At 46.4% G+C, this 12500-nt stretch overlaps 1 protein-coding gene and 1 long non-coding RNA gene across 2 annotated transcripts in view; one reads left to right on the forward strand and one right to left on the reverse strand.

Annotated features, from left to right (window-relative positions):
* The window catches only part of LOC118495801, a 542497-nt gene that overhangs the window by 210100 nt on the left and 319897 nt on the right, over window positions 1–12500 (reverse strand). The gene's annotated exons all lie outside the window — the stretch shown is intronic.
* The window catches only part of b4galt7 (xylosylprotein beta 1,4-galactosyltransferase, polypeptide 7 (galactosyltransferase I)), a 14895-nt gene that overhangs the window by 1397 nt on the left and 998 nt on the right, over window positions 1–12500 (forward strand). The window contains exons 2-5 of the mRNA XM_031317226.2: window positions 828–1172; window positions 2297–2522; window positions 4776–4859; window positions 11299–11403. Coding sequence (XP_031173086.1) covers window positions 828–1172; window positions 2297–2522; window positions 4776–4859; window positions 11299–11403 — 760 coding nt within the window. The remainder of the gene's footprint in view (window positions 1–827; window positions 1173–2296; window positions 2523–4775; window positions 4860–11298; window positions 11404–12500) is intronic.

The raw sequence follows: 12500 nt of genomic DNA on the forward strand, positions 1-12500 counted from the left end.
GTGTGTGTGTGTGTGTCTCTGTCTTGTGTGTGTGTGTGTGTGTGTGTCTCTGTCTTGTGTGTGTGTGTGTCTCTGTCTTGTGTGTGTGTGTGTGTGTGTGTGTGTGTGTGTGTGTGTGTGTGTCTCTATCTTGTGTGTGTGTGTGTGTGTGTGTGTGTGTGTGTGTGTGTGTGTCTCTGTCTTGTGTGTGTGTGTGTGTGTCTCTGTCTTGTGTGTGTGTGTGTGTGTGTGTGTGTCTCTGTCTTGTGTGTGTGTGTGTGTGTGTGTGTGTGTGTGTGTGTGAGTCTCTGTCTTGTGTGTGTGTGTGTCTCTGTCTTGTGTGTGTGTGTGTCTCTGTCTTGTGTGTGTGTGTGTGTGTCTCTGTCTTGTGTGTGTGTGTGTGTGTGTGTCTCTGTCTTGTGTGTGTGTGTCTCTGTCTTGTGTGTGTGTGTCTCTGTCTTGTGTGTGTGTGTGTGTGTGTGTGTGTGTGTGTCTCTGTCTTGTGTGTGTGTGTGTGTGTGTGTGTGTGTGTGAGTCTCTGTCTTGTGTGTGTGTGTGTCTGTCTTGTGTGTGTGTGTGTGTCTCTGTCTTGTGTGTGTGTGTGTGTGTGTGTGTGTGTGTGTGTGTGAGTCTCTGTCTTGTGTGTGTGTGTGTGTGTGTGTGTGTGTGTCTCTGTGTGTGTCTCTGTCTTGTGTGTGTGTGTGTGTGTGTGTGTGTGTGTGTGTGTGTGTGTCTCTGTGTGTGTCTCTGTCTTGTGTGTGTGTGTGTGTGTGTGTGTCTCTGTTTGTGTTTTCTGTGTTTTACCACCTGACTGAAGCCCCCCCCTGCGGGCGTCTGTGTGTTCCCAGGTTCCTCTCTGGTAAATGTACGGTCTACAAGCTGTTCGGCCTGTGCATGGTGCTGCTGCTCGTCTCTCTGCTCTGGCTGCAGCTCAGCTGTTCAGGGGACATGTCGGCCACCATGCGTGAAGACAGGCGCCCCCCCCAGCAGCAGCAGCCGCCCTGCCCCGCGGCCAACAGCCAGGCGTCTGCAGCGGACGACCCCTCTTGGGGTCCTCACAAACTGGCTCTCATCGTCCCCTTCAGAGAGCGCTTCGACGAACTGCTAGCGTTCGTTCCCTTCATGCACGCGTTCCTCAACAAGAAGAAAATCCGCCACGAGATCGTCGTCATCAACCAGGTGGATCACTACAGGTGAGGAAACGCCATCGCCAGCTGTTTGGTTTTTATAATATATTTTGTTTTTCTAAAAGAGACAGAAATGCAATTCAGTTTATTTATGAAAAAGGGAAATTCTGGGCCCTATTTTAACGATCTAAGAGCACGGCGTGAAGCGCCCGGTGCAGGTGCGTTTAGGGCGTGTCCAAATCCACTTCTGCTAGTTTGACGTCGGAAAAAAGTGTCCGGGCGCCGGGCGCATGGTTCTAAAGGGTTGGACTTAGTGACCACTTTAGCACCATTATCCAAACCAAACAACCATAATACCATAATATTTCCTCTAGATTCAAATGTGTGACTAGATTAAATATATAATAAACAAATACAAATCTTAAAATCAAGTTCATAAAGTCACTTTCTTTGCATTCATTTGATTCCCAATCAAGATCCACTGGTAAGAATTGCTTTCCATTGTTAATATGTACTTAAAAACTGTTCTGAAATGCAAAATAATAGAATTTTAATCATGTGATAAAATATGCGATTAATCACGATTTAACTATAGAAATTCAACGATTAAGAAAATGTAATCGTTTGACAGCCCTAAAATAAACTACTTTAACGTAGATTTTCTTTAGGGCTTTATTACGTGGTATCTGATTGGTGCATTAACTTCCGATACCGATACCAGCGTTTCAGGCGTTCCACGTTAATGCTTTTCTCTCTCTCGCTCGAGATCGCTGTCTCCAACGTTACTAGCAGGTAGAGCAGATAGAGGGGGGGGAAAAGTAGCTTCCACTTAAGGGGCCCATCTTGCACGCAAGTGTCTTTGCTAGTTTAAGACCGACGCACTTGTCAATTTCCCGTCCAGCGCCCGCGACTAGGATTAGTGTGTGTCTGACAGGGTGGGGCGCGTGGCATCACAACCCTACTCTGGAGGATGAATGTGGTCACAATGAACATGTAGTTAAAGGCAAGAATGTCAGAGGTTGAAGTCCCTCCCCCTCTCCAGCTGCTACGTAAAGGAAAACCCTAAAAAAACTTATTTTAAAGAAACGTAGCAATGTAAATGTAGCCTAAGTCCTCCCCAAAGGTTGCTATGAATCTGAAATGTGAAGTCAAAGTTTACGACAAAGTAACTTCAGACCGTCTTGTTTCAGATTTAACCGAGCGTCTCTGATCAACGTGGGTTACCTGGAGAGCGGTAACGACACGGACTACCTGGCGATGCACGACGTGGACCTGCTGCCCCTCAACGACGCGCTGGACTACGGTTTCCCCGACGACGGGCCGTTCCATGTGGCATCTCCGGAGCTGCACCCGCTGTACCACTACAAGACCTACGTGGGGGGGATCCTACTGCTCACCAAGAAACATTACCACATGGTACAAGGCTTTATTAAAGGGACCGTTCAGACGTTGTCAAGTGTGGTTATAAGAGCCACAGTGGCTTGAATAAGTTAATGAACCCATGCTAAAGTTGACTAAAAAGAGGAATAAAAAAATCTTTTGGAAATTGATCTTAATGCCTTAATTAAAAAAATGAGGAAAAATCCAACCTTTAAGGACACCAATTTTCTTTGTGAATGAATAATGCATCATAAATAAATAAATGTTCTTCCTTAAAATACAGGGGGCATAAGTCAGTACACCCCTATGTTAAATTCCCATAGAGGCAGGAAGACTTTTATTTTAAAGGCCAGTTATTTCATGGATCCAGGATACTATGCATCCTGATAAAGTTCCCTTGGCCTTTGGAATTAAAATAGCCCCACAATTTGCATTGAGAGATGATTTTATGGAAAGTACCCCATGCCAATCTCTAGGTATGGTGAAGGGTATGTGATGATGTGGGGGTATGGTGAAGGGTATGTGATGATGTGGGGGTATGGTGAAGGGTATGTGATGATGTGGGGGTATGGTGAAGGGTATGTGATGATGTGGGGGCCAAGGGAACTTTATCAGGATGCATAGTATCCTGGATCCATGAAATAACTGGCCTTTCAAAATAAAAGTCTGCCTGCCTCTATGGGAATTTAACATAGGGGTGTACTGACTTATGCCCCCTGTATTTTAAGGAAGAACATTTATTTCTTTACGATACATTATTCATTCGCAAAGAAAATTGGTGTCCTTAAAGGTTGGATTTTTCCTCATTTTTGTAATTCAGGCATTAAGATCAATTTCCAAAAGATGATTTTTTTATTCCTCTTTTTAGTGAACTTTAGCATGGGTGTGTAAACTTGCAACATGCCAAAAACCCAATTATTTCTCACATTAGGGTTTGTAAGTAAACTCTTATTTTGTCTCGTGTATTACACGTGCACTTTCGTCCCTCCTGAAGGCTGAACTGACTCAGCCAACATTTAAATATATTTTATATATTGTAAAAGAAAAAAGTGGCAGGAGCGCTTCTGGTATCCATTTAACCTCCCGTGCTCATGAAAGGGAGTACAGTATACGGAGAGGAGGCAGAATATATATATATATATTGATTGATTGATTGATAAGGGCTGTCAAAAAAACGCGTTAATTTCGATTAATTAATCTGAGAAAAAAATAACGTGTTAAAAAAAATAACACAGATTAATCCATTCCATATTGACGTTTGATCCGGAGCCGTTCTATCCACCATTGGACTGTAAAATGAAGGAGGGAGACGAGAATGTGCTGCCTGGATCATTAACTGGAACATTTACTTGTAAAAAATCTTCTTCCTGCCAACCCTGGCTACCGAAATCTGGAGCCACTGATATGTCTGCTCTTCTCTCTGATGCTCTGAAGACGATACAGGAAATACAAACACCGCTGCACGGGACGCTAGTTAACACTATACTCAACAGCAGCTAACATTAGCCTACCGCTAGCTAGTAGCTGGATTAAACACGGTTAAAATGCTGACAACTAACGCTGAACGGTGTAAAGTTTGACTGTGTTTTACTGTAGAGGATCCAACAGCGGGATGTAACAATCTGCAGCAGCTGTTGGAAAAACACAGACGGTGCGTTCAAAGAAACTGGTAAACTACAGCCTCGTGGTGCATTTGAAGTTATTGTTAATGTCCTTTTCCCATCTGGTGGTGTTTTTTGTCGTTCAACAGCATTTTGACTAGTGAAATAAGTTATTGTTATTGTTATACATCATTATTAAATCATTTCATTTTGACCATATGGCCTTAGCAATAAACAAGCTGTTCTTTAATGTCACCGACTGTTGTTTAGTACCCTTCTTTTTTTTTTTCTTCTTTTTTTTACTTTCTTAAAAAGTATCGGTTCAGGCACCGTTAATTATGTATGCGATTAATTTCGATTAATTAATCACAGAGTATGTAATTAATTAGATTACATTTTTTAATTGATTGACAGCATATATATATATATATATATATATATATATATATATATATATATACACACACACACCAACTGATATTTATTGTTTTAAAGGGTTTGGGACTAACATGAATTGTTATATTAATTATAATTGTATTATTTTGCTGAAATAACTCAAGTAGGATTCGTTTTGACACATTTTGGTGCACATAAACATTACTCACAGTGCAGGACAAGTCTTCCAAGTCTTCTGCATCTATCACAATCTTCTCAGTTCATCAGTCTTTGGGTCGTTTTTGTTTTGCAGTGTAACGGGATGTCGAACCGGTTCTGGGGTTGGGGCAGAGAGGACGACGAGTTCTACAGACGACTGAGAAAAGCCGAGTTACAGGTAACAAGTCTCCAGAGAACCGGGAAACAAGAGGGACTGCTGACTGTGTGTGTGTGTGTGTGTCTGTGTGTCTGTCTGTCTGTCTGTCTGTCTGTCTCTGTGTGCTATGGTCCAGGAACAAGGGACTGCTGACTCTAGCTCTCTCTCTGTGTGTGAGTGTGTCTCTGTCTGTGTGTGTGTGTCTCTGTCTCTGTGTGTGAGTGTGTCTCTGTGTGTGTGTATATGTGTGTGTGTGTGTGAGTGTGTGAGTGTGTCTCTCTTTGTGTGTGTCTGTCTCTGTGTGTGTGTGTCTCTGTGTGTGTGTCTGTCTCTGTGTTTCTCTGTCTGTCTGTCTGTCTGTCTGTCTGTGTGTGTGTGTGTGTGTGTGTGTGTGTGTGTGTGTGTGTGTGTGTGTGTGTGTGTGTGTGTGTGTGTGTGTGTGTGTGTGTTGGACTTGGCCGTAACTCCTGACAGGCCCCACCGCAGGACAGCACTGGTGGCCCAGGAGCTCGCAAGGTATAACATCGACATAGCAGCTCTCAGCGAGACCAGACTACATGGGGAGGACTCCCTGACAGAGGTTGGTGCTGGGTACACCTTCTTCTGGAAGGGGGTCCCTGAAGGCACTCGCCGTAACCATGGAGTTGGCTTTGCTGTGAAGTCTAAACTGCTGCAGCGCATTCCCGAATCCCCCATCGGCATCAATGAAAGACTGATGACATGGCGCATCCCCCTGGCTAAGGGACGCTTCGCCACTCTCATCAGTGCATACGCTCCAACTCTTGATGCCGAGCTTAACATCAAAGACGATTTCTACAGAGCTCTTGACGCCATCCTACAGAAAACCCCGGTTACGGACAGGCTCATACTCATGGGAGATTTCAATGCTAGAGTGGGCACGGAGCACCAGGTATGGAGTAAAGCCATTGGCCAGCATGGTGTGGGGAAAATGAACCACAACGGGCTCAGGCTCCTCTCCCTCTGTGCAGAGCACCAGCTGGTCATCACTAACACCATCTTCCAGATGAAGAACAGGTTTAAGACCACCTGGCAACACCCCCGCTCAAAATACTAGCACCTCCTTGACTACGTGATTGTCCGTCAAAAGGACAGACAAGACGTCCTCACCACCCGTGTTATGCGCGGAGCTGAGTGCTGGACTGACCACCTCATGGTCCGATCCAAACTACTTATAGCACTGAATTGCCTCACCACCAAAGACAACCTGCGACGGCTCCTTGCTGAAAACCTTACCAAGCTCCCGGAGAAAACAACCGACTGGCCAGCTCTGCGCCAGGCTATTCATAGTGCAGCCTCAGAGGCGCTTGGCCAATCAAGGAAACGTCACCAGGACTGGTTTGACTGCAATTCAGCTGAGATACAATTACTCCTAAAGACCAAGCATGCGGCCCACAAAGCTCTCCTGTCCTGCCTTGGATCTCCCACCCTTAAAACCACCTTTACTGCTGCAAGAACAGAAACCCAGCGAGCCCTCCGGATTATGGAGGACACCTGGTGGGTGCAAAAGGCGATAACACTCAAGGCTTCTACGATGCCATAAAAGCATTGTACGGCCCCAGGAAGCGGGCCACTGCCCCAGTACGATCAGCTGATGGGTCCATGCTCTTCAAGGCCCGCCACGAGATTCTTGCCCGTTGGGCAAATCATTTTGAGTCGACCCACATATTCTGGATAATCTCCCAGACCTGGCACCAATCACGCACTTGGACACTCCAGCACTTTACTCAGAACTCCGGCAAGCTATTGCTGGGATGAAGAACAACAAAAGCACCGGACCCGATGGAATCCCCGCAGAGGTCTTCAAACACGGAGGATACACCCTCACGCGTCGCCTGCACCTCCTGATCCAAAACATCTGGGAACATGGGACCCTCCCACAGGACTGGAAGGATGCTAACATCGTGGTCATCTACAAACAGAAAGGAGACAGAGCAGTCTGCGGCAACAGCCGCGGGATGTCTCTCTCCTCTCCGTCGCAGGGAAAGTCCTGGCCAAGATCATGCTCAGCAGACGGAAACACAGTGTGGCTTCCAGAAGACCAGATCCACGACAGACGTGGTTTTTGTCTTGAGGCAGCTGCAGGAGAAGAGCCGAGAACATCACAAAGACCTTTACATAGCCTTCGTCGACCTGAGCAAAGCTTTTGACACCATCAGCCGTGAGCTGCTCTGGTAGCACCTCTCCAAACTTGGGATACCACCCGAGTTTCTCCACATCCTACAGCAGCTGCATGACGGGATGCAAGCCAGAGTAATCACGGGAGAACTCCAGTCAGAGTTTTTCAAGGTAAACGTTGGGGTGAAGCAAGGCTGTGTCTTGGCTCCGGTGCTCTTTAACATCCTCCTCTCTGCCATCACCTGCCTCTTCCACCGTGTCATGGGACATGAAGACGGTGTCCATGTGGAATACAGACTTGACGGAAGCCTTTTCAACATCCGTCGGCTCCAGGCCCACACAAAGACAAAGACCCGCCAAATCTGTGAGCTTCAGTATGCTGATGACTGTGCCGTCTTAGCTCACAGTCCAGACTCTATGCAGCACGCCCTTAACACAATATCCAGTCTGTACCAATCCTTTGGCCTACAGGTCAACATTTCAAAAACCGAGGTCATGTCCCATCTCACCACCCCCGTCCCCACACCCCCCAGTTTTCACATAAATGGTGTTCCACTTAAAACAGTGGACCACTTCACCTACCTCGGCTCCACTCTGTCCTCATGCTGCTCCCTTGACACAGAAATACACACCTGGATAAATAAAGCCTCATCATCTTTTGGACGCCTACGCAGCAGGGTTTTTGAAAACCGTAACCTGAAGATCAGCATCAAGGTGGCTGTTTACAACGCGGTATGTCTCTCCACTCTGCTTTATGGGGCAGAGTCTTGGACCCCATACCGCCAACACATCACCAACCTAGAGGCCTTTCATATCCGCTGCCTACAGAAGATCCTCAGCTTGTCCTGGGAAGATCGAATCCCCCATACAGACATCCTCAGTAACACTGACTCAATCTGTATGGAAGCAGCCGTGGCCAAAAAACATCTGCGCTGGATAGGGCACACTATACACATGCCTGAACACCGCCTGCCCCGTCAAGTCCTCTACAGTCAACTAACGGGCGCTAAACGCTCCGCTGGAGGGCAAAAGCGGCGCTTTAAGGACTACACCAGGGACCTCCTAAAGCGAGCGAACATCCCCCTTACGCAGCTTGAATCTCTGGCACTCGACAGATCAGCCTGGCAGGTCACCTGTGCCACTGCAGTCTCTCAAATACACCAAATCAGCCAAGACCGACGATCCGAGAGGCGCATCAAGAGACACCAGCGGCAAGGTCATCATCAAACACGATGGACAGCTAAGATGGTGTGTGCGTGTGTGTGTGTGTGTGTGTGTGTGTGTGTGTGTGTGTGTGTCTGTGTGTGTGTCTCTCTTTGTGTGTGTGTGTGTGTGTGTGTGTGTGTCTCTGTGTGTGAGTGTGTCTCTCTGTGTGTGTGTGTATATGTGTGTGTGCGTGTGTGTGTGTCTCTGTGTGTGTCTGTGTGTGTGTGTGTCTCTCTTTGTGTGTGTGTGTCTGTCTCTGTGAGTCTCTGTGTGTGTGTGTGTGTGTGTGTGTGTTTCTGTCTGTCTGTGTGTGTGTGTGTGTGTGTGTCTGTCTGTCTCTGTGTGTGTGTGTGTGTGTGTGTGTGTGTGTGTGTGTGTGTGTGTGTCTCTGTGTGTGTCTCTCTGTGTGTGTGTGTGTGTGTGTGTGTGTGTGTCTCTGTGTGTGTGTGTGTGTGTGTGTCTGTCTCTGTGTTTCTCTGTGTGTGTGTGTGTGTGTGTGTGTCTCTGTGTGTGTGTGTGTGTGTGTCTGTCTCTGTGTTTCTCTGTGTGTGTGTGTGTGTGTGTGTGTGTGTGTGTCTCTGTGTCTCTGTGTCTTTGTGTGTCTTTATATGCTAAGGTCCAGGAACAAGACCGGGACTGCAGACTCTAGCTACTGTACACTCTAGGGTTGCACGATATTGACCAAATGTGATATTGCGATTCGTAGTTCGCACTCTCTCTTTCTGTCCTTTCGCTTCTCACTTCTGTCCCTGTCTCTATCTCCCTCTTTTCTCACGCTGTCCAAGTGTACTCGTGTGACAGGGCGACTTGCCAGTGAAATATGCGGGCTCTGCATTGATCACAACACACAGCCACCGCCGCTTCTCTCCACAAAAGAAACAAGTGTAATCTCTGCAGTGTTTTCCCTCAGTTTGTGGAAGACTTATGTGCAAATATTTGGCGGGGGGGTTTAGGGGTCCTCCCTCAAGAAAATGTTATGTTTTGGACCGTTATTATTTCCATATCTGTGTCTTAAAGTGCTCATATTCTGCTCATTTTCAGGTTCATAATTGTATTTTGAGGTTATATCAGAATAGGTTAACATCGTTTAATTTTCAAAAAACACCATATTTTAGTTGTTCTGCTCATTGCTGCAGCTCCTCTTTTCACCCTGTGTTCAGGTCTCTGTTTTAGCTACAGAGTGAGGCATCGCACTTCTATCCCATTTTCGGTGGAAGTTGCGCATGTCAGTAGCTAGGTAAGGACTACTAGCTAGAAGCTAACGCTGCTTTAGCTAATACCACATCAGCTAGCTGTTTCTCCAACTTCAGTACAAGGAAGGATTAGCCGGGAGACTTCTTCTAAACGAGGGCGCACTTCCAACTTTGCGTAAGTAGTTCTTTTGTAGATTAGGGTGAACTTGTGTGTGTTGTAGCAGTGTTTTGCTGTTTGTAGCTAGCGCTAGCATGCTAGAGGTTAGCCACCTCGTTCTCAATGCAAAACACTGCTACAACACACACTAGTTCACCCTAATCTTCAAAAGAACTACTTCCATGTCCCTGTTCTGCAGGTATTCCACAAAGTTGGAAGTGCGCCCTTGTTTAGAAGAAGTCTCCCGGCTAATCCTGCCTTGTACTACTGAAGTTGGAGAAACAGCTAGCTAGATGTGGTATTACAGTGGGGGAAAAAAAGTATTTAGTCAGCCACCAATTGTGCAAGTTCTCTCACTTAAAAATATGAGAGAGGCCTGTAATTTTCATCATAGGTACACTTCAACTATGAGAGACAAAATGAGAAAAAAAAATCCATTGGCTACTGAGCATGTGGTCTTACCTAGCTACTGAGCATGTGATCTTACCTAGCTACTGATCATGTGATCTTACCTAGCTACTGAGCATGTGCGACTGCCAACAAAGATGTTCCAGCAGTGAGAGGTCTCACTCTGTAGCTAAAACTGAGACCTGAACACAGGGTGAAAAGAGGAGCTGCAGCAATGTGCAGTACAACAAAAATATGGTGTTTTTTAAAAACTAAACCATGTAAATCTATTCTGGTACAACCTCTAAATACAAGTATGAACCTGAAAATGAGCAGAATATGAGCACTTTAAGCTAAAGAAGTCCATGTTTTGGTGCTTGAATAAATATCAGTTCAAAGATCCTAAAAGATCTGACAGGTGGAATATCCGTCCTGACTTTCTGTTGTTTCTCTGAGGCCCTGTTTACACGATGGCGCTCGCAGGTGAAAACGAAAAAATATTTTATGAGATGTGCCTTTCGTTTATACGGCGACGGCGTTTTTGAGGCTTAAAAACGCAAAAAAGTGAAACCACCTTCCAGAGTGGACATCTTAAAAACGCTCCACCGTCGCGTTACCGTCTAACGTGGAAAAACCCAAAAGTCTGAAGACAGCGGTGTGGAGAGAGACGAGAAAAAGGCGTCCAGGTAGTCTGTTGTTACGGAGTAGGCTACAGAAATTATAGGCTCCCGGTATCTAAAAGATTTTCAATGTAATGGCTCAATATTTAAACGATTTCGACAATGTGGATAAGGTTGTTATACTTCGATGACCATATGTAGGCTGTTAATTTGAGCCAGAGTAGGCGACAACGTTGCGGATGGAGAGAAAGAGAGCGAGAGAGAGAGGCAGCGAGGCAGAGGAGGGTCTGCTTCAGCCTCCTCTGCCCGCTGGCTCTCTCTCTCAGCAGTGGCTGAAGGGCTGCGAGGCTCAGGATATTGGTAGTGCTCCCGTGGGTGCTGTGCTGGGGCTTATCACGGTCGACTGTGCCGGTCATCATCAGACAAACATGCAACTCCACCTCCTCGTCTGTCCAGACAAGCGTCTTTGTTCGCTTCGCCATGTTTTGGTTTTGTGCTACTAAGGAGAGAAGTAGAAGGAAGGTTCTACGTAGGCGCGTGGACTTGGTGGTGTTGTGTGGCAGTGCCACCTAGCCGCCTGGCGTGCAAACTACATCGAATTTCACACACTTTTGCGTCACCGTATGCACGCAGATTTCCCCCCCCAAAACTCTCGTCTAAACGCGGAATAAAAAGTGAGAACGCAACGCCACTTTTGCATTTTCTCTTCAGATCGTTTGCGTCTAAACGTAGCCTAAGTTGTTGTGGGTTTCTTTCTGCAGCTCTTCAGACCGACTGGAATCACTACAGGATACAAAACGTTCCTCCACATCCACGACTCCGCCTGGAGGAAGAGGGACCAGAAGAGAGTCGCCGCCCAGAAACAGGTACAAGATCCACCGGTTACACCCAACCAATCAGAGAAACACAAAGAGTACACAGAGAAGAAGCCGCGTCCAAGCAGTTAGTACACAGAGACTGGGCCATCGTATTTGTCTTTTATAATAATTACGTTATTTAAATAGCAACTTCTCAAACTAAGAGTTTACTTCAGGAGAAACTGAGCAGTTATTACAGAGAAACTAATAATAACTTGAAGCTTTTAAAAACGAGAGTTTACAAAGTGCTCTGGCAGAGGAAACAAACAGGCTGATCAATGCACGTCTTTAACAACAGTAACAGTGAAAATAAAAGATGGGACAGCTTTAAAGGACAGAAAAAATCTGACTTAATTTAGCCACTGTTGTTGCTGATCGCTAACATTACTTAGTCATCTATACATCCATCTATCTATCTATCTATCTATCTATCTGTCTATCTGTCTGTCTATCTATCTATCTATCTGTCTATCTATCTATCTATCTGTCTATCTATCTATCTATCTATCTATCCATCTATCTATCAAAGTAACAATTCAAAATGGAAAACATTTAATCTGTAATAATATATATATTTCATCTGTTAACTTACAGATCAACTCTTCTGTATCGCTCTGTGTGAAAATAAATAACAGAAAATCTCTCCCTCCCTCTCTTCCTTCGTTCCCTTGTTCCCTCCCTCCTTTCTCCCTCCCTCCCTTCCTTCGTTCCCTTGTTTCCTCCCTCCCTCCCTCCCTCCCTTCTTTCGTTCCCTCCCTCCTCCCTCCCTCCCTTCCTTCGTTCCCATGTTCCCTCCCTCTCTCCTCCCTCCCTTCATTCCCATGTTCCCTCCCTCTCTCCTCCCTCCCTTCATTCCCATGTTCCCTCCCTTCCTTCCCTCCTCCCTCTCTCCTCCCTCCCTCCCTCCTCCCGTCCTCCCTCCCTCCCTCCTCCCTTCCTTCATTCCCTCCCTCCTCCCGTCCTCCCTCCCTCCTTCCCTCCTCCCTTCCTTCCTTCGTTCCCTTCCTCCCTCCCTCCCTCCTTCCTCCCTCCTCCCTTCATTCCCTCCCTCCTCCCATCCCCCCCTCCCCCCCTTCCCTCCCTCCCTCCTCCAACCCTTCCTTCAT

The sequence above is a fragment of the Sander lucioperca genome, chromosome 1 (assembly GCF_008315115.2).
Source record: "Sander lucioperca isolate FBNREF2018 chromosome 1, SLUC_FBN_1.2, whole genome shotgun sequence".
In the NCBI taxonomy this organism is placed as follows: Eukaryota; Metazoa; Chordata; class Actinopteri; order Perciformes; family Percidae; genus Sander; species Sander lucioperca.